The 22925-nt window shown below is 39.4% G+C and overlaps 1 protein-coding gene across 2 annotated transcripts in view; it reads right to left on the reverse strand.

Moving 5' to 3' along the window:
* Positions 1-22925, reverse strand: part of AK9 (adenylate kinase 9) — a 176069-nt gene that overhangs the window by 121900 nt on the left and 31244 nt on the right. For both annotated transcript variants that reach the window (XM_033234862.1, XM_033234861.1), the window contains exons 9-12: positions 12272-12346; positions 9168-9266; positions 2782-2921; positions 2521-2701 (exon numbers count right to left, since the gene is read on the reverse strand). In XM_033234862.1, the coding sequence (XP_033090753.1) occupies positions 2521-2701; positions 2782-2921; positions 9168-9266; positions 12272-12346 (495 nt within the window). The remainder of the gene's footprint in view (positions 1-2520; positions 2702-2781; positions 2922-9167; positions 9267-12271; positions 12347-22925) is intronic.

The raw sequence follows: 22925 nt of genomic DNA on the forward strand, positions 1-22925 counted from the left end.
TCCGTCTCAACAACAACAACAAAAAAAATTGCAAAGGGCTAAGAATAGCCAATGCACTCCTGAAAGAGAACAATAAGATAGAAGACTTTGCTTTATTTGACATCAAGACTTATTGTAAAGTTAAAATAATTAAGTCAATGTAGTACTGGCAAAATACTAATAAAATGATGAAATAGATCAGTGAGGCTCAGTATGGTGGTTCATACTTGTAATCCCAGTACTTTGGGAGGCTGAGGTGGGAGGACCATTTGAGGCAAGGAGCTCCCGAGATCAGCCAGGACAACATAGCAAGGCCACATCTCTACAAAAAAATACAAAAATTAGCCAGGCATGGTGATGTGCATCTATCATCTCAGCTACTCAGGAGGCTGCGGTGGGAAGATTGTTGGAGCCCAGGAGTTAGAGGATGCAGTGAACTACGATGGTATCGTTGCATTTCAGCTTGGGCAATAGAGCAAGACCTTGTCTCAAAAAGAAAAGAAAAGGAAAAAAGAAATAGATCACTGAGCCCCAAAAGAGACACACATATGTATAAAGACATGATATAAGACAAAGGGGGCAAACAGTTGATAACGGATGATCTTTTCTTCAATGATTCTGAAACAACTGAATATCTATATGGGAAAAAGTAAAACTTACGCTGTCCTTTACATTATAAGAAAGTCGAGTCTAGGTGGATTATATATCTAATGTGAAAGTCAAAACAATAAAGCTTTTAGAAGTTAATATAGGACAATATCCTCATGATGTTTGGGTGGAAACATTTTCTTAAGTGTGATATAAAAAGCACTAATGATAACAGACAAGGTTGATAAATAATTTCTCATTGAAATAAAGAACTTCTGTTTATTAAAAGATGCCATTAGAAAAGTGAAATGGCAAGACACAGAGAGACAAAGAATAGTCATAATGCATATAATCAATAGAGAACTTGTATATAGATAATATTAGGAACTCTTACTAATAATATACAAAAACACAACTAAAAATGGGTAAGACAGTTGAGAAAACACTTCAAAAAGAGAATATCTAAATGGCCAGTAAACATATGAAAGAGATTCAACCTCATTAGCCATTAGGGAAATGCAAATTAAAACCACAGTGAGATACTATTATACACTCACTGAAATGGCTAGAATTAGAAAGACTGACCATAATAAGAGTTGACAGGAATGTAGAATAATGGAACTCTTATACACTGCTGATAGTATTGTGAACTAATGGGACTACTTTGGAACACAATTTGGCATTATCTACACAAGTTGAACATATGTCCATGTGTGCACCAAGAGACACATACAAGAATGTTTACAGTAGTGTTATTTACTCCAATCTGGAATCAGTCCAAGTTTTATTAGTGCTCAAATGTGGATAAATACATTACAGTATAAGTCAATCAACAGAATACAATAAAACAATAAAAATGAATAAACTGCAGCTACATTCAATAGTGTGGACAAATATCATAATTATAATGTTAAGTGAAAGAAGCCAGGCACAAAGAAGATAAATTGTTTTAAGTCTATAAAGTTCAAAAAAACATGCAAAACTAGCCTATGGTATTTGGACCTATGCTTCCATGGCAAAACTGTAAAAGAAGTGTGGAAGTGAATGCCATAAAATTCTGGCAGTGGTTACCTTAGTGTGGAGAGTGAGGAGACTGGTATTGAGAAGAAACATGAGAGGGCTTCTGGGTGCTGGCAACATTCCAAATTTGACCTGGGTGGTGGTTACATGGGGGTTTATTTTGCGATAACTCAGTGGGCTTCACTTTTCTGTATGTTTGTCATGTTTCACAATGAAAAAGTTAAAAGCAAATAGAATACTCTTGTGCTTAAAAGAATGCAGCAGCACTCTGAACAACTTCTAACACCTTCCCATGGCCTGAATTGCTCTGTCTTTAGCCATGATCTTGTGCCATTCCTTCTTGCATAGGCAATCCTCAAGTCACACTGCCCCTTCTAGAATTCCTCCACATTCCAATCCTTCATCAAATCTTTTGGCTCTGCCTTCAAATTATATCCCAAATATGCTTGTTTCTTACCACTTTTACTGCTATCACTCTTGTCTAAGCTAAAAATAATTTCATTTACTGAGAGTGGAGAACAAGATTACTGAGGGAGAAGGTGTCAAGGTGTTGGGAGGATCATTTTTGTAATAGTGAAATCACCATGAATTAGGACAGGAGTGAGTATATGGGGAGAATGAGAGTGAGCCAGGAGTAGTGAAACCCAGGGGACCGAAGATGAGTAGAACCAAGAAAGCTAATAGGTGGCAGAGTCTGAATGACATGATATTTACATTGGGGGGCTTTTGGGAAGCAGGGAGGGACTCTGGTCTGGAAGCAGCAATAAACAACAAAAAGAATGCCTTCCCTATTCCAAGCCCAGTGGAATAACTATTCAATTGAAACATGAAATTTTAAAAACTGAGTACAAATAAAATCCAATAAATTATAATCAAGTATAGATAGATACATGACAGATAGATAGATAGATAGATAGATAGATAGATAGTTACCTTTCCTTTGTAATTTTCTGCAAGCATATTGCAAAGTGTTGTTTTCCCTGAATATTGAGGTCCAAATATGAATACTTTACATGGTGGTGCTGGCATAGGTGGAAGCAGATAGGGACGTGGATTCAATACAAATGATTTTAATGCTTCTTCTGATGAAAGACAGTAGATTTTACCTAGAAAACTTAAAATATGCCATATTAGTAAGCAACTGAAAAGATGTATGAGGAAGTTTTAAAATTAGGTTCTGAAAATCTTACTTACCTCACAGAATAATCTGGTAATCCTGAATAAATGTTACCATCTTTTAAATTCACAGGACATATACGTCCCCATTTACTTCTCTGCCATCTGTATCTTGCTGCAATAAGTTTATAAGATGCAAGAGTATGAAATAGTTCATCCTGTGAATTGCAAATACTACATTAAAAATATGGGCATAAATTTTGCTGAAATTAGAAGTGTTAAATATTTCATTTATTATTTTATAGTGCTTTACTATTTAATAAATAATTTGAAAAGGAAATTTTGGCTTTTTTCTTAATTGCAACATTCTGCAGTTGTCCTTGATTTAATAAGACTAGTTTACATTTATGTTAAAATATCTTTAAATTCTACTGAGCAATTTCTGTCATATGGTAAAATAAGCATAACGTAGATAGTACATTTTCTATCATCTTCCTTAGAAAACAGATTCTGAAAAATTCTTATTAAAATTTTTTGAAAATGTACCAGATTCTTAGCTAATTTATCTTGGCTTTTACGTATACCTAAGATGTTATGTACAGATTGTTTTTGCATTTACTTAGCTATAAGTGGTTCTTTAATTCTTAAAATGTAAAGTCTCCTTCATCAGCAATCCTCTCTGTTGGTGACCTCCAGATAAGTTAAGAAATACTTTTCTACAGACTGCAAAATTCTGTAGAAAACTGCTAACTCTCAGTTGGGAACATGCTTATTTTATTTTATATTTATGCTTATTTTACCATATGATAGAAAGGTTGCTTGAAAGGTTCATCTGTCCTTGTGGTTCCTTAGCAGGGGATGAGAAAACTGGTGAGAGATGGCATGGTGAGTATTACGGTTTGAATGTCCCCTCCCAGACTCAGGTTGAAATTTAATTGCCATTGTGATGGTATTAAGAGGTAGGGCTGTTAAGAGGTGATTAGGTCATGAGTGCTCTGCCCTCATGAATAGATTAATGTCCTTATCTCAGGAGTAGGTAAGTTATTTTGAGAGTAGACTTATTATAAAGGCAAGTTCAGCCCCCTCTTGTCCTGGCTCTTGCACTCTTTTGTTCTTCCACCTTCCACAATGGGAAACCCAGCACAAAGGCCCTCACCAGATGCTGGTGCCATGCACTTGGACTTCCCAGGCTCCAAATAAACTTATTTCTGTGAACCAAATAAACTTATTTTCTTTATAAATTACCTAGTCTGTGGTATTCTGCTATAGCAAAAGAAAATGAAGAGAGTGGGCAATGGCCAGGGGAAATCTGCTCCCCCCAACCCTCAGATGTGGGTCACACATGTATATGCTGGCTTCAGAGCTGACTATGCAATGCAGATAAGATTGTGAGCTATGATTTTCCCTGGACCACTGCAGCATCAGAGAACAAAGAGGCATGTGCACTGCAGGGATGCTGCATGAATGTTCCCAAGTGAGAGCTGGAAGTGATAATAAATGTTAAGGAAACTGTCAGTGCTTAGGAGAGTTGCATAAGACCAAGAACCTCATCCATGGAGCATATTAAGCTACAGGCCTTCTCCACAGAGTTCCTGGACAATGAGCTAGGGACTGAAACCATGGCCAGTTAGGTCAGGAGGCAGTCACTCTTTCCTTATCATCCATATTTCCCACCCATACATGAAAAAAGTATTTGAATAGACCATAAGTATTCTCTAAAAGGTTAAGTATTTGAATAGCAGACCATGTTCCTCTCTCAATTTCATGCCCATGAGGCCACATGTTCAGCAGGTGCTGAGGGGAGAGGAGAAGATGAGCTTTTGAATAAATTTGATATTACAGGCTTCAAAATGGTCAGGACTGGCTTCTGGTTAAACCAAGCAGACTGAAAACATGAATTTATGTTTGCCGCTTTCCTAAAGCCTCACTAAAATGACAGTAGGAGAATAAAAAAAAGAAATAAAACTCATGAAGACACAGAGAATGGGAGAAGAGACTAGAGATGCTGATCAGGGCTGGCTATAGCTACGCAATATTTTAAGTTAGAAAGCAGATGGATGAGTGGTAACTGACTTATATCAGAGAAAGGTGAAAGAAAGCCAAATATCTGTGGAGCAAAGATAGGTATGGGAGGGGTAGGAACAACAATGAGCCAGTGGATTCACTTTGCAAAACCCTGGAAAGACGTGGGACCTTGTGATACCATGTACCTCTGAAGGGGAATAAATGGAGAGCAGAAAACAGTATAACTGATTGGAAGTCTTTGAAAGAAGGTGCTAGTGCCAGAGCCATTCCCACTCTACTTGGTCCCCCCACCACCTCTCTCCCAGTGAGAAGACCAGAGGCATACTTTCTGGAGCGACTGAACCAGAGGAGCATGTGAGGGACCCCAGATACAGCCAAGGTAGTGGAGCAGGGGCAGAAGAAAGCTGGCCACTATAACCACTACCCTCAAGCTCTACTCCTACCCATCCTCTTGCTGAAGAACCCCTGGACCTTTCCATGATCCAGTAACTAAGGGTTAATGCCTGGCAAATGTCTTCAGCACTTCTGCCAGCTCTGCTGTGATTGGGTGAATGCTCTTGCACAGCACAAACTAATTTGCCAGGGCTAGAACAAAATGAAAATTATAGGACTCTTGTTCTACAATTAGTAAGAATTTCAAGACTGCAGCAGTAGAGAATTAAACTAAGCACATGGGCCTGTATGAAGTTCATGAAGCCAGCCCTGCCCCTACAATACAGCTGTTAAATTTTTTAAATATCACCATTGGTTATAGGCACTTTAAAAGCATAATCTCATGTAATCTTTACAATAACACAACATCATAGGGATTGTTGTCCCTTTTTAATATATACCATTGAATAAAGGGCAGCAAGGTTAAGCAGAGTCACAGGTCTGATAGGCTGTACTGCTGAATTCAAATCCAGGTCTGTGTGACTCAAAAACCAAAACTTCTACTGTGCCAGGTGCCAGTCTGACCCTGTCCTTCCTCCTACTGTACAAACCCAGGCCCATGTCCCCATCTACCCGCACAGCCCTTCCTCTCCAGCAACTCAGCAGATGCTACAGTTCTCTCACTCTTCGCCAGGATGCTGAAGTCTACAGTAAGGTCTTTGTGCGTTTCCTACCCCTTTAAACCAGTGGTTCTCTTCCCTGGCTGCATACTAGAATCTCCTAGGGAAGATTTTTGGGTTTGTTTTTTGTTTTTATAATTGTGGTAAAATACACATCACATAAAATTTGTTTTTGTCACCACCTTTAAGCATACAATTCAGTGGTATTAAGTATATTCACTGTGTTGTGCAACCACCACCTGTATTCATTTCCAGAACTTTTCCACCATCCCAAACAGAACTCTGTACTCATGAAATAACTCTCCTTCCCCCGCCAGCCCCTGGTAACCTCTACCCTACATTCTGTCTCTACGAATTTGTCTATTCTGTGTATCTCGTATAAGTGGAATCATTTGTCTGCCCTTTTGTATCTGCTTGTTTCACTTAGTACGTTTTCACGGATATTTTATCATATATAAGAATTTTACTCCTCTTTAAGGTTGAATAATATTCCATCACACACACACACACACACACACACACACACAAACACAAACACATACACTCCACATTTTGTTTATCAGTTCATCCACTGATGGACATTGGGTTATTTCCACCTTCTGGCTATTGTGAATAAAGGTGCTAGAAATATTGGTGTACAAGTATCTGCTTGAGTTCCTGGTTTCAATCCTTTGGGGGAAATGCCTAGAAGGGTAATTGCTGGATAGATGAGAATTCTATGTTTAACTTTTTGTGCAACCACCAAACTATTTTAAACAGCAGCCGCACCATTTTACATCCCCACAAACAATGTAAGAGGGTTCTCATTTCTCATCAACATTTTTTATTTCTCATTTTTTGAATAATAGCACCCCAGTGGATATGAGATGGCATCTTATTATAGTTTTGATTTGCATTTCTTTAATGGCTAGTGATATTGAGCATCTTTTCATGTACTTATTAGCCATTTATATATCTTCTTTAGAGAAATGTCTATTCAAATCCTTTGCCCATTTTTGAACCGGATTTTTTTTATTGTTGTGGAGTTGTAGTTGTTCTTTACATATTCTGCATATTAATCCCTATCAGATATATGATTTTCAAATATTCTTCTCCTTTCTGTGGGTTGTCTTTTTACTCTACTGATTGATGTGTTTTCCTTTTTTTTGTAGAGATGGGGTTTCACCATGTTGGCCAGTCTGGTCTCAAACCCCTGGCCTCAAGTGATCTGCCTGCCTCAGCTTCTCAAAGTACTGGGATTACAGGCATGAGCCACTGCGCCTGGCCTCTACTCATAGTGTTGATGCAGAAAAGTTTTTTGGTATTTTTTCTTTTGTAGTCTGTGCCTTTGATGTCATATCCTATTTTGTTTCGTTTCACTTAATGACAGAGCCCTGCCTTAGAAATTCTGTTTTAACTGGCCTCGGCATTGTTACGTTTAAAAAGCTTCCTAGATGACCCCATTTTGCAGTCAGGGCTGGGAATCACTGCTTTAAATATTCCCATTATATTGATTCTCTAAAAATCACCTGCCTTTAGCTGAAGATTATTCATCTAAAGTCCTTTGAAAACACAGGAACTTGTAGATGAATCAACTTTAATTAACCAGGCTCTTTTGGTGTCCCAAGAGTTAAAGTAGGGGTTCTCAGATTTAAGTGGGTACAGGAATTTGTTCTAGATTTTGTAAAAATACATTTTCAGGTTCCATCTCCAGAGAGTCCGGTTCAATCAGTCTGGGATTCGGGCCTCAGGGATTTGTATTTGTAGTAAGCTTCCCAGGTGATTCTTTTGAGGTGGGCTTGACTGCCAGGTAGAAATGCTACTTAAGGGATATGAATAATGACTCCAGCATACACAGCCATATCTTTTTCCCCTTTATGAAAAAGGAGGCAGGTCCACCTAGTTAGTCATACAGCTTATGAACTACAACCTTACACCTATGCCTCATGCATGCAATGCTTTCTAAGGACAAACTTTCTGGCCAGAAATTTCCTGCAGGTTTTATAGATACTTTTTCTCTTTCCTTCAGTGACGACCTAGAACAGGAGGCCTCAGTACCCAGTTTATTTTTCCCAGCCTCTGTTCTGACCAAGCTCACTTTTCTTCCTCTTCAACACCAGTTCATATTGCAGAGGTCCCAGCTCGTATTCCAGTTATGTGGACACACTGAGATCTTGTTACGAAACGGGATAACAAAATGACCTCTTTCTTCAAAGATTTTAAAATTTGAATTATATCTATTTATGATCATGGCATACGTTTTGGTTTTTATCTTATTTTTATTTTTGAGACAGGGTCTTGCCCTATCACGTAGACTGGAGTGCAGTGGCACAATCATGGCTCACTGTAGCCTTAACCTCTAGGCTCAGCTGATCCCCCCATCTCAGCCTCTCAAATAGTTGGGATTATGGGCATCTGCTATCATGCCTGGTTAATTATTTTTTATTTTTTATTATACTTTGCACTTTTGGCAATTGGCAGTATAATTTGATACCCATCACATACGTAGCACATCAGTGTCAGGAACACATTAGTTACTTAAAAAAATTTGGTTGAATGATTAAAGAAATAGAGTTAAGAACTTTTATGTCTTCACATTCTTTGGTGCTGCAAATTTTTAAACTGAACTTGGATTTCTTTCTTTTTCATTGTTCCTACATTTAATCGTTATGATTTTCTTTGTTTCAAAATTTGTGTTGTGTCTAATGTCTAAAAGGATATCGTGCTAATATTACAGCTTATTCCCAGAAATCAAATCCATTTTTATAAAAGAATACAAATTAAGGCCACAACGTACATATATATGAATAAATATATATATTTATGTATATATATGAATATATATGAATATATATTTATGTATATATATGAATATATATGAATATATATGAATAAATATATATTTATGTATATATATGAATATATATACATAAATATATTTACATAGATGAATATATATTTATGTAGATGAATATATATTTATGTAGATGAATATATATTTACATAGGTGAATAAATATATATGAATAAATAAATATATGAATATATATATATATATATTTTTTTGAGATAGTATCTGGCTCTGGTGCTCAGGCTGGAGTGCAATGGCATGATCATGGCTCACTGTAGCCTTAACCTCCTGGGCTCAAGCAATCCTCCCGTCTCAGCTCCTGGGTAGCTGAGACTACAGGTGCATACCACCACACCTGGCTAATCTTTTCTTTTATTTCTTTTCTTTTTCTTTCTTTCTTTTTTTTTTTTTTAGGATGGGTGCTCACTAGGTTGTCCAGGCTGGTCTCAGACTCCTGGGCTCCAGCGATCCTCCCATGGGATTACAGGTGTGAGCCACTGCACCCTGCCCACAATATACATTGAAAACTAGACTTTCAAACAGTTCCATATAACTTACATTTTCCATTGTGTCATTAATTTCTTCCTCTGCACCCTGAAGTTTGGTTATAACAGCTGCTCTTTTTAGGTTCAGATATTTAAGTCGACTCATAACAATCTAGATTTAAAGAACAGATATTTAACTACATTGGCATCTGAATATCTCAAATATTCTGAAACAGTGATGGGCTTATGAGTCAAGCCCATGCTCCCCCTGACTCTGGGTTGAATCCTTGCTTGCTTCATCTGGCTTCTGGCTGTTTGCTGACAATCCTTGGTATGTCTTGGCTTGTATATGCATCACTCCAATCTCTGCCTCTGTTGTCACAGAGCCATCTTCTCCCTGTGTGTCTGAGTCTCTTCTCCTAATCTATAGGCAAAGACCTTATTTCCAAATAAGGTCACAATCACAGGTATTGGACTTCAGGGTTTCAACATATGTTTTTGAGGGACACATTTCAACTGATAACAGTCTGCCCTCTGGTCCCCAGATATTCATGTTCTTAGAGGTCTTGGTCTCCAGGATCTCTTCAGGCAAAGGGATGATTGCCATATGAAGATGGAGGCAGATATTGGAGTTATGCTGCCATAAGTCAAGAAATGCCGGTAGCTACCAGAAGCTGGAAGAAACAAAAATAGAGTCTCCCCAAGAGCCTTTGGAAGGAGCATGGCCCTGACAACACTTTGATTTTGGACTTTTAGCCTCCATAACTGTGAGAGAATACATTTCTGTTGTTTTAAGCCACCAGTTTGTGACACTTTGGTATGGCAACCCCAGGAAATTAATGCAGATACTATGTGGAAGAATCTGGAAAAATAAAACAGTCCAGCACATAGATCATGAGACTGGAGATAGTGAGACAGCCAAAATCCTGATGGTGTGTGGTAGCCTGTGATAGATTGTGTTACAATGCAACCTTCACTGGTTAATTCCCTAATTCATTCTGGGTGGAGTACACTTCCTTATTCCACTAATGTCGAGATTCTCCATGTAGCCTGCTCTGCCATGGAACGTAGGTGGAAGTGCAGAGTACCAGCTCCTATGGGGGCCTTCACAAGCTTGGCAAGTTCCAGTCAGACGCCTTGGAGCTTCTGCCCTCTACCTTGAGGAAAGTGTGTCCCAGGTAGTAAAAAGTGGTAGAATTCTGGCCATATTTTGAAGGAGAAGCCTGCTATATATGCTGGTGAATGGGATGTGGGATGTGAGAAAAAAAAGTCAAGGAAAGCAACTGGCTGGGTGGTTTTTGCATTTACTGAAAAAGGAGAATGGTGGGAGAAGCACATTGCGGGTAGGGTGGTGGTGGTGAAGTTCTATCTTGCACACTTAAATCCAAAATGACTAGTAGACATCCAATTGGAAAAACAGCAGTTGGGCAGCCATTAAGTATACAAGTGTGGAATTCAGGGGAAAGATCTGATATAGTATCATGAATTTAAGAGATGTCAGTGGTGAGATGATATCTAAAGCTACTGACTGAATGAAGTCTCTTAACAAGTGAGGGTAAACAGAGAAGAGCTCATACCTTGTGAATTCTGGGGTCTTGCAACACTGCAGGTTAGAGAATTGGAGTGTGCAGTGAGGTGTAATGAAAATATTGTGGTGTGGGGCCCAGGAAGCCAAGGAAAGAAGGGTGCAGAAAAAAAGAAGTGATCTGTTGTGTCAAATGCTGGTTCTATTAAAGATTGAATTAGATGAAGACTGAAAAATGAGCAGTGGCTTTGGTCATGAGATCACAGGTCATCTTGGCAAGAGCATGTCTCAAGTGAGAAGCTTCTCCCTGAGTTGGCTCCACCACTAGCATGCACTGTTACCGTGTTGCCACCAATCAGATCACGCCAGAAATATCGGCATTATCTTTGACTTTTCTCTCTCCCTTAATTCCCATATTAAGTTGCTCATCAAGTCCTGTCAAGTAGATTTCTTAAATGTCTCTCAGATCTGTCCTTTTCTGTCCATTCCTGTGGTCACTACCCTAGGTTAGGCCACTATCTCATACCTGATTGATGGCAAAAGCCAAAACTAGTTTTCCTACCACCAATTTGATTCTCCTTTTGTTTTATACTCACGTGGAATGGTGTGATCTTTCTCAAACAGAAATAGGATCATTTGTGCTTTATGGCTTAAAACCTTTTCCTGGCTGCCTATTCCCTCATGTTGAGGTCTAAACTCCTAACTACAGTTTACAAGGTCTTTCTTGGGGCAATCCCTTCTAATTTCTAGTCGTGGCTCTATGCCACCCCTCCTACCCAATCCTCCTACGTTCCAGTCCTACATTCAGTTCTTACAACTCACTATGCTCTTTCTGGCCTCTGGGGCCTTGACACAGACTCTTTCCTCAGCATAGAACACTGTCCCACTTCCCTCACCTACCCTTGTCTTCAAGGTCTAGTTCTTACTAGTCCTTTACGTTTCTATTTAAACATAGTTTCAGACTGGTGGTCCTCCTTACTAGATTAGGTTTTGTCTTTATGCCATGAACTCCTATAATACCATGCATGTGTATCCCTGACTATAACAAAACTGCTCTCTAGAGATTTATTTTTCCCAACATATTGGATACTGCATGAGCAGAAAGACATGTGAACCCTTCTGCCTCCTTCCTATCTTTATCCCTAGAGCCCATTATAATGCCAGATACTTATTTGGCATTTAAGAAATAATGACTACATTTTTGTATTATTGAATTATTTTTGTAAAACATTTTTGGGTTCCAATTTCTCTGCATCCTCACTAACACTTTTTATTTTCTGTTTTGTGTTTGTTTGTTTGTTTTTACTTTAGTCATCCTAGAAGGTAAAAGGGGTTCCCCATTATGGTTTTGACCTGCCTTTCCCTAATGACTAACGATGTTCAGCATCTTCTTGTGTGCTTTTGGTTACCATTGCTTTTACTTTTCTGTGAGGCACCTTTTGACAGAGATTTTAAATTCGAATGTAGTTTTGATTTTTAAATGGACAGATGAATAAACAGAGCATCAAAATTTTAAGTGTCAAGACAAATTGTTCAAAGATAAATGGTGTTTAAATATAAACATACTTCTGTTTATTAAAAGAAGTACAATACTGTCAATAGCTTTTAAATTTTCCACACTGTGAAGCATTCCTGCTGAACACTGCACTCACCATAAAGAGCTCCTCTGGTGGTCTATTTCCATTTAGCTCAATGAGATACTGGGGATTGTGTTCAGCCATTACTTCCTGCAGTTAATAGAAAATAAACTTTATAATACAGGATCACTGGAAAAATGGAATACAAGATCAGAATCTTAATACACTATGCAGAAATATTTAAAGTAAATTGTTTGCCTTATAAATGTTATAATGTATGTTATTTTCAATGCTCAAGAGATCTTTTGCAAAAGCTCAAACTAATCTTCTCTCCATGAATTTTATTTTCCTGTTAAAAAAATCTTTTTTCTCTACATTGATGCCTTAATTTTTTTTCAATACAAAATGTTTTGGGGCATCTATCTGCATACGTTCATAGCTTTGCTATTTGGTTTCCAAACCATGGAAGCATCTGATTAAAATTTAAGTCACAGACTTTCTTCACATAGATACTAGCATCATTTAGAAGACACAACGTATTTTGATCGTTCCAAGATGGCCAAATAGGAACAGCTCCAGTCTACAGCTCCCAGCATGATCAATGCAGAAGATGGGTGATTTCTGCATTTCCAGCTGAGGTACTTGGTTCCTCTCATTGGGACTGGTTGGACAGCGGGTGCAGCCCACAGAGGGTGAGTTGAAGCAGGGCAGGGAATCACCTCACCCTGGAAGTGCAAGGGGTCAGGGAATTTCCCTTTCCTGGCCAAAGGAAGCCATTTCCAAGGGTACCTGGAAAATCGGGACACTCCTGCCCTAATACTATGCTTTTCCAACAGTCTTAGCAAACAGCACACCAGGAGATTATATCTCATGCCTGGCTCAGTGGGTCCCATGCCCATGGAGCCTTGCTCACTACTAGTGCAGCAGTCCAAGATCAAATTGCCAGGCAGCAGCCAGGCAGGGGGAGGGGCATCCGCCATTGCTGAGGCTTGACTAGGTAAACAAAGCGGCCAGGAAGCTTGAACTGGGTGGAGCCCACCGCAGCTCAAGGAGGCCTGCCTGCCTCTGTAAACTCCGCCTCTGAGGGCAGGGCATAGCTGAACAAAAGGCAGCAGAAACTTCTGCAGACTTAAACGTCCCTGTCTGACAACTTTGAAGAGAGCAGTGGTTCTCCCAGCACAGAGTTTGAGCTCTGAGAACAGACAGACTGCCTCCTCAAGTGGGTCCCTGACCCCCAGTAGCCTAACTTGGAGACACCTCCTAGTAGGGGCCGACTGACACCTCATACAGCCAGGTGCCCCTCTGAGACAAAGCTTCCAGAGGAAGGATCAGGCAGCAACATTTGGTGTTCTGCAATATTTGCTGTTCTGCAGCCTTCACTGGTGATACTCAGGCAAACAGGTTATGGAGTGGACCTCCAGCAAACTCCAACAGACCTGCAGCTGAGGATCCTGACTGTTAGAAGGAAAACTAACAAACAGAAAGGAGTAGCATCAACATCAACAGAAAGGACATCCACACCAAAACCCCATCTGTAGGTCACCATCATCAAAGACGAAAGGCAGATAAAATCACAAAGATGGGGAGAAACCAGAGCAGAAAAGCTGAAAATTCTAAAAACCAGAGCACCTCTTCTCCAGAGGATTGCAGCTCCTCACCAGCAACGGAACAAAGCTGGATGGAGAATGACTTTGACGAATTGACAGAAGTAGGCTTCAGAAGGTCGTTAATAACAAACTTCTCCAAGCTAAAGGAGGATGTTCGAATCCATTGCAAGGAGGCTAAAAACCTTGAAAAAAGAGTAGACGAATGGCTAACTAGAATAAACAGCACAGAGAAGACCTTAAATGACCTGATGGAGCTGAAAACCATGGCATGAGAACTACGTGACGCATGCACAAGCTTCAGTAGCCAATTTAATCAAGTGGAAGAAAGGGTATCAGTGATTGAAGATCAAATGAATGAAATGAAGCAAGAAGAGAAGTTTAGGAAAAAAAAGAATAAAAAGAAATCACCAAAGCCTCCAAGAAATATGGGACTATGTGAAAAGACCAAATCTAAGTTTGACTGGTATACCTGAAAGTGACAGGGTGAATGGAACCAAGTTAGAAAACACTCTTCAGGATATTATCCAGGAGAACTTCCCCAACCTAGCAAGGCAGGCCAACATTCAAACTCAGGAAATACAGAGAATGCCACAAAGATACTCCTCGAGAAGAGCAACCCCAAGATACATAATTGTCAGATTCACCAAGGTTGAAATGAAGGAAAAAATGTTAAGGGCAGCCAGAGAGAAAGGTCGGGTTACCCACAAAGGGAAGCCCATCAGACTAACAGCAGATCTCTCAGCAGAAACTCTACAAGCCAGAAGAGACTGGGGGCCAATATTCAACATTGTTAAAGAAAATAATTTTCATCCCAGAATTTCATATCCAGCCAAACTAAACTTCATAAGTGAAGGAGAAATAAAATCCTTTACAGACAAGTAAATGCTGAGAGATTTTGTCACCACCAGCCCTGCCTTCCAAGAGCTCCTGCAGGAAACACTAAACATGGAAAGGAACAACCGGTACCAGCCACTGCAAAAACATGCCAAATTGTAACGACCATTGATGCTAGGAAGAAACTGCATCAACTAACGAGCAAAATAACCAGCTAACATTATAATGACAGGATCAAGTTCACACATAACAATATTAACTTTAAATGTAAATGGGCTAAATGCCCCAATTAAAAGAACACAGACTGGCAAATTGGATAAAGAGTCAAGACCCATCAGTGTCCTGTATTCAGGAGACCCATCTCACGTGCAGAGACACACATAGGCTCAAAATAAAGGGATGGAGGAAGATCTACCAAGCAAATGGAAAACAACAACAACAAAATAGCAGGGGTTGCAATCCTAGTCTCTGATAAAACAGACTTTAAACCAACAAAGATCAAAAGAGACAAAGAAGGCCATTACATAATGGTAAAGGGATCAATTCAACAAGAAGAGCTAACTATCCTAAATATATATGCATACAATACAGGAGCACCCAGATTCATAAAGCAAGTCCTTAGAGACCCACAAAGAGACTTAGATTCCCACACAATAATAATGGGAGACTTTAACACCCCCCTGTCAACATTAGACAGAGCAACGAGACAGAAAGTTAACAAGGATATCCAGAACTTGAACTCAGCTCTGCACCAAGTGGACCTAATAGACATCTACAGAACTCTTCACCCCAAATCAACAGAATACACATTCTTCTCAGCACCACATCACACTTATTCCAAAATTGACCACATAATTGGAAGTAAAGCACTCCTCAGCAAATGTAAAAGAACAGAAATCACAGCAAACTGTCTCTCAGACCACAGTGCAATCAAATTAGAACTCAGGATTAAGAAACTCACTCAAAACCACACAACTACATGGAAACTGAACAACCTGCTCCTGAATGACTACTGGGTACATCACGAAATGAAGGCAGAAATAAAGATGTTCTTTGAAACCAATGAGAACAAAGACACAACATACCAGAATCTCTGGGATACATTTAAAGCAGTGTGTAGAGGGAAATTTATAGCACTAAATGCCCACAAGAGAAAGCAGGAAAGGCCGGGCGCGGTGGCTCAAGCCTGTAATCCAGCACTTTGGGAGGCCGAGACGGCGGATCACGAGGTCAGGAGTCGAGACCATCCTGGCTAACATGGTGAAACCCGTCTCTACTAAAAAATACAAAAACTAGCCGGCGACATGGCGGGCGCCTGTAGTCCCAGCTGTTGGGAGGCTGAGGCAGAGAATGGGTAAACCAGGAGGCGGAGCTTGCAGTGAGCTGAGACCCGGCCACTGCACTCCAGCCTGGCGGCAGAGCGAGACTCCGTCAAAAAAAAAAAAAAAAAAAAAAAAAAAAAAAAAAAAAAAAAAAAAAAAAAAAAAGCAGGAAAGATCTAAAATGACACCCTAACATCACAATAAAAAGAACTAGAGAAGTAATAGTAAACAAATTCAAAAGCTAGCAGAAGGCAAGAAATAACTAAGATCAGAGCAGAACTGAAAGAGATAGAGATACAAAAAACTCTTCAAAAAAATCAGTGAATCCAGGAGCTGGTTTTTTGAAAAGATCAACAAAACAGATAGACTGCTAGCCAGACTAATAAAGAATAAAAGAGAGAAGAATCAAATAGATGCAATAAAAAATGATACAGGGCATATCACCACCGATCCCACAGAAATACAAACTACCATCAGAGAATACTATAAACACCTCTACGCAAATAAGCTAGAAAATTTAGAAGAAATGGATACATTCCTGGACACATACACCCTCCCAAGATTAAACCAGGAAGAAGTTGAATTTCTGAATAGACCAATAACAGACTCCCGAAATTGAGGCAATAATTAATAGCCTACCAACCAAAAAAAGTCCAGGACCAGACGGATTCACAGCCAAATTCTACCAGAGGTACAAAGAGGAGCTGGTACCATTCCTTCTGAAACTATTCCAATGAATAGAAAAAGAGGGAATCCTCCCTAACTCATTTTATGAGGCCAGCATCATCCTGATACCAAAGCCTGGCAGAGACACAACAAAAAAAGAGAATTTTAGACCAATATCCCTGATGAACATCGATGCAAAAATCCTCAATAAAATACTGGCAAACCAAATCCAGCAGCATATGAAAAGGGCTATCCACCATGATCAAGTTGGCTTCATCCCTGGGATGCAAAGCTGGTTCAACATACACAAATCAATAAATGTAATCCATCACATAAACAGAACCAAAGACAAAAGTCACATGATTATCTCAATAGATGCAGAAAAGGCCTTCAACAAAATGCAACAGTCCTTCATGCTAAAAACTCTCAATAAACGAGGTATTGATGGAACATATCTCAAAATAATAAGAGCTATTTATAACAAATCCACAGCCAATATACTGAACGGGCAAAAACTGGAAGCATTCCTTTTGAAAACTGGCACAAGACAGGAATACCCTCTCTCACCACTCCTATTCAACATAGTGTTGGAAGTTCTGGCCAGGGCAATCAGGCAGGAGAAAGAAATAAAGGGTATTCAATTAGGAAAAGAGGAAGTAAAATTGTCCCTGTTTGCAGATGACATGATTGTATATTTAGAAAATCCCGTCGTCTCAGTGCAAAATCTCCTTAAGCTGATAAGCAACTTCAGCAAAGCCTCAGGATTCAAAATCAAGGTACAAAAACCACAAGCATTCCTATACACCAATAACAGAAAGAGAGCCAAATCATGAGTGAACTCCCATTCACAATTGCTTCAAAGAGAATAAAATACTTAGGAATCCAATTTACAAGGGATGTGAAGGACCTCTTCAAGGAGAACTACAAACCACTGCTCAACGAAATAAAAGAGGACACAAACAAATGGAAGAACATTCCATGCTCATGGATAGAAAGAATCAATATTGTGAAAATGGCCATACTGCCCAAGGTAGTTTATGAATTCAATGCCATCCCCATCAAGCTACCAATGACTTTCTTCACAGAGTTGGAAAAAGCTACTTTAAAGTTCACATGGAACCAAAAAAGAGTCCGCATTGCCGAGGCAATCCTAAGCAAAAAGAACAAAGCTGGAGACATCACACTACCTGACTTCAAACTAAACTACAAGGCTATAGTAACCAAAACAGCATGGTACTGGTACCCAAACAGAGATACAGACTAATGGATCAGAACAGAGGCCTCAGAAATAACACCACACATCTACAACCATGTGATCTTTGACAAACCTGACAAAAACAAGAAATGGGGAAAGGATTCCCTATTTAATAAATGGTGCTGGGAAAACTGACTAGCCATATGTAGAAAGCTGAAACTGGATCCCTTCCTTACACCTTATACAAAAATTAATTCAAAATGGATTAAAGACTTACATGTTAGACCTAAAACCATAAAAACCTTAGAAGCAAACCTAGGCAATACCATTCAGGACATAGGCATGGGCAAGGACTTCATGACTAAAACACCAAAAGCAATGGCAATAAAAGCCAAAATAAACAAATGGGATCTAATTAAACTAAAGAGCTTCTGCACAGCAGAAGAAACTACCATCAGAGTGAACAGGCAACCTACAGAATGGGAGAAAAATTTTGCAGTCTTCACATCTGACAAAGGGCTAATATCCAGAATCTACAAAGAACTTAAACAAATTTACAAGAAAAAAACAACCCCATCAAAAAGTGGACAAAGGATATGAATAGACACTTCTCAAAAGAAGATATTTATGCAGCCAACAGACACATGAAAAAATGCTCATCATCACTGGTCATCAGAGAAATGCAAATCAAAACCACAATGAGATACCATCTCACACCAGTGAGAATGGAGATCATTAAAAAGTCAGGAAACTACAGACGCTGGAGAGGATGTGGAGAAATAGGAACAGTTTTACACTGTTGGTGGGAGTGTAAACTAGTTCAACCATTGTGGAAGACAGTGTGGCGATTCCTCAAGGATCTAGAACTAGAAATACCATTTGACCCAGCGATCCCATTACTGGGTATATACCCAAAGGATTATAAATCAGGCTACTATAAAGATATATGCACACGTATGTTTATTGCTGCACTACTCACAATAGCAAAGACTTGGAACCAACCCAAATGTCCATCAATGATAGACTGGATTAAGAAAATGTGGCATATATACACCATGGAATATTACGCAGCCATAAAAAAGGATGAGTTCGTGTCCTTTGTAGGGACATGGATGCAGCTGGAAACCATCATTCTGAGCAAACTATGGCAAGGACAGAAAACAAACACCACATGTTCTCACTCATAGGTGGGAACTGAACAATGAGAACACTTGGACACAGGGCAGGGAACATCACACACCAGGGCCTGTTTTGGGGTGGGGTCTGGAGGAGGGATAGCATTAGGAGAAATACCTAATGTAAATAATGAGTTAATGGGTGCAGCACACCAACATGGCACATGTATACATACGTAACAAACCTGCATGTTGTGCACATGTACCCTAGAACTTAAAAGTATAATAAAAAATAAAAAAGAAAAAAGAATTTATGATATGATAATGATAACATTTTTCTTTGGGCTCTAATTGTATCTGACTCCCCATTTATATGTTTTCTTCTTTATTCTAGTAAATTGACTTCTTTTCTATAGTTGTTCAGGTTAAATCCACAAGGAAAAATTTAGCTTTTTTCCTCCTGAAGTTTCCAATTTTGGGGGTAATTTTAAGCATAAATATAAACATAATTAAATATGAAATAAATGAAAATGAGATCCACAAACGTGGGATTAGCAATTCACTTTGTTACCATCTTCATCAACTTTAGCAGCTTGATTGTGGAGGACATTTTCTGACTTTGTTTTGCCTTCTTCAGTGTCCACTAAAGAGCTGCCTCTAGGGTACTTTAAGTACCCTAGAACTTAAAGTATAATTAAAAAAAAAAAAGAATCTCAAGCCAGAAAAAAAAAAGATGCAATGTATTTTTATTATTTCAAGACACATTTTTTTCTTATGGAATTTTTTTTAAACCCAGAAAAGTAGAAATTGATCTCTCATCCAGCCCCCAAAGGTAACTACTATTACTGTTTTCCTCCCATCTTTCATGCCATGAAAAATTGTTTTGTAAGTTCAAAGTCATAATGGAGCTTATTTTTTCACTTAACATTAAAACTAACCTTCCCCTATACTTTTTATAATATCACTGTCAATGTAACATTTTAGTGGTTTTATAAGAGTATGTACTGTGGATATAGCACTATTTAATATTCCTCTGCTGTTTGACATTTAGGTATGTTACAATACTTTATTAGTTATTTTCAAGCATTTCTTTTTATGAAGTTTTAAAAATTACTTTCTTCTTTAATAATTACCAAAATAACTTTTACTAACTGTAACCAGTGAAGGAATGCAAAAAAGTACATAGAAACAGTTAACACGACTTCTCCCTACTCCTCCATGCTGCCCGCCCAACCTGGTGGGTTTCTTTACATAAGCATTCACCTCATTGATATAAATATACGCACACATATAAATGTTCAGTAACAAAGAACATGCATCCTTCAGTATATCCTCATATATGGGCCAGATTTTTAAAAGTAGGGTTTTGTTTTGTTTTGTTTTGTTTTGAGATGGAGTTTCACTGTTGCCCAGGCTGGACTGCAGTGGCTCAATCTTGGCTCACTGCAACCTCTGCCCCTCTGGCTCAAGCGAGTCTCCTGCCTCAGCCTCCCGAGTAGCTGGGATTATAGGCGCCCACCACCAGGCCCGGCTGATTTTTGTATTTTTAGTAGAGAGGAGGGTTCACCATGTTGGCCAGGCTGGTCTCGAACTCCTGACTTCAGGTGATCCACCCATCTCAGCCTCCCAGAGTATTGGGATTACAGGCGTGAGCCACCATGCCTGGCAAAAGTAGGTTTTAATATTAATACAGGTAGGTATAGCCAGTTGGTTTTCCAAAGGTGGTGGCAATTCAAAGCCCTAACCAGCAATGTATGAGAAGGTTCATTTCTTCTTGCCACCATTGGCTATTTTAGCTTTTAAATTTGTGCCAAACTGAGTTAAAAGATGGAATCAGTTTATTTTACTTTTTATTCTTGTGGCGAGGTTCAGCATTCAGATATGCATCTCTGTAAACTGCCTTATCATAACCTCTATGCATTTTTCTATCGGATTGTTTCTTTTCTCTGACATTCATGGAAAGTTTTTAACCCTTATCTAGCAGGTGGATTGCAAATAGTTTACCTTTCCATAATTTATCTTTTGAATGTATTTATGGCATCGTCAGCAAGATAAAATATTTTAATAATCAATACATATTTTCATTACTTGTAGACTTCCTTTCTTGTTTAAATTAGATTTTCTTCTCTCTCTCTCTCTCTCTCTCTCTCTCTCTCTTTCTCTCCTTCTTTCTTGTAGAGACAGGGTTTCACCATGGTTTTTGCCGTGATGCCCAGTCTGGTCTTGAACTCTTGGGCTCAAGCGATCTGCCCACCTTGGCCTCTCAAGTGTTGGGATTATAGGCATGAGCCACCATACCTGGCCTAAATTAGATTTTCTTTATCTCAAGATTATATTAATATTCTTCTAAATTTTATTCTACCATTTGTTTTTATTTTTAATATTAAAATCCAATATCTACTGGATTTTATTTTTGTACATCAACAGTGTTAAATTCTGAGCCCTGTGTTCCTGGAAAGTAGGGATGGTTGAGAAATAAGACCCACCTCCATCCTTCCTCAAGGACTCAGATAAAGTCTGTCTCCATCTTTTCTCATGACTCAAGGATGGCTCCCTTGTTTATCTGCTTCCATAAAATCCAGCTTGCTTCCATTTCTTTTAGAAGGTCCTTATTAATGAACATTCTCCTTATTGCAAGTTTGAACCAAATCATCTCTTTAATTATCCAGTGTATTTTGTTTTTCACAATATTGTGCGAGGTTAGATTCTACATGTTTTCCTCTAGACTGACAACAGATTATACCAGCATTATTCACTTACCCATAAATAATCATGTTTTGAACAAGGCTTCACATCACGTTGTTTTACACATATTTTATATATATATATATATTCTTTCTCTCTCTCTCTCTCTCTCTCTCTCTCCCCCTCCCTCCCTCCCTCTCTCTCTCTCTCTCTCTCTCTCTCTTTCTTTTTTGAGACAGAGTCTTGCTCTGTCGCCCAGGCTGGAGGTACAATCTCCCCTTACTGCAACCTCTGTCTCCTGGGTTCAAGCAATTCTCCCGCCTCAGCCTCCCGAGTAGCTGGGATTACAGGTGTGCACCATCATGCCCGGCTGTTTTTTGGATTTTAGTAGAGATGGGGTTTCACCATGTTGCCCAGGCTGGTCTCAAACTCCTGAGCTCAGGCAATCCACCCACCTCGGCCTCCCAAACAGCTAGGATTACAGGCATGAGCCACCGCGCCCAGCCTGTTCTATATTTTTTACTGTTTCCTTAAGCTAGATTCAATCTTAAGAGTGAACGGCCGGGCGCGGTGGCTCAAGCCTGTAATCCCAGCACTTTGGGAGGCCGAGACGGGCGGATCACGTGGTGAGGAGATCGAGACCATCCTGGCTAACACGGTGAAACCCCGTCTCTACTAAAAAAAAATACAAAAAAATTAGCCGGGCGAGGTGGTGGGCGCCTGTAGTCCCAGCTACTCGGGAGGCTGAGGCAGGAGAATGGCGGGAACCCGGGAGGCGGAGCTTGCAGTGAGCTGAGATCCGGCCACAGCACTCCAGCCTGGGCGGCAGAGCGAGACTCCGTCTCAAAAAAAAAAAAAGAGTGAACTACTAATTTGTAGAGTATCAACACTCTTAAGGAAATGGACACCTGCACCAAGAGCTGAGTTGGGATTCAAAGACAGGCCCAAATGGGGATGTGGTGTTGGCTTAGCCCTGAAGCAGTGGGCAGACCATATATCAGAAAGTGATGCAGCTCAGTTTGCTCCTGCTTGCTTTCCTTGTATCTCTTGGAGATACACTAAACTTTAGTGGTCTTGGTCTAAAAGCGAAGTAACATCTCAGCCAGGTCAGAGAAGATTAGAATTGTAGGGTCTTACCCTTTCTGGCTCTCCTCCCTCAACATGTAAGGCAATTGCTTGGCTATTCAGCAAGTATCATGTAGGCCTAAAGTCTAGGTTCTTGGCTTTGAAATTCTGCTTTGTTGCACTAGGGCAATGAATTCTTATCTACATTTTGCTGCAGCGTCTAGATGTTTTCTACTTCTG

Source organism: Trachypithecus francoisi, unplaced genomic scaffold, assembly GCF_009764315.1.
Source record: "Trachypithecus francoisi isolate TF-2019V2 unplaced genomic scaffold, Tfra_2.0 Lachesis_group15, whole genome shotgun sequence".
Taxonomy (NCBI): domain Eukaryota; kingdom Metazoa; phylum Chordata; class Mammalia; order Primates; family Cercopithecidae; genus Trachypithecus; species Trachypithecus francoisi.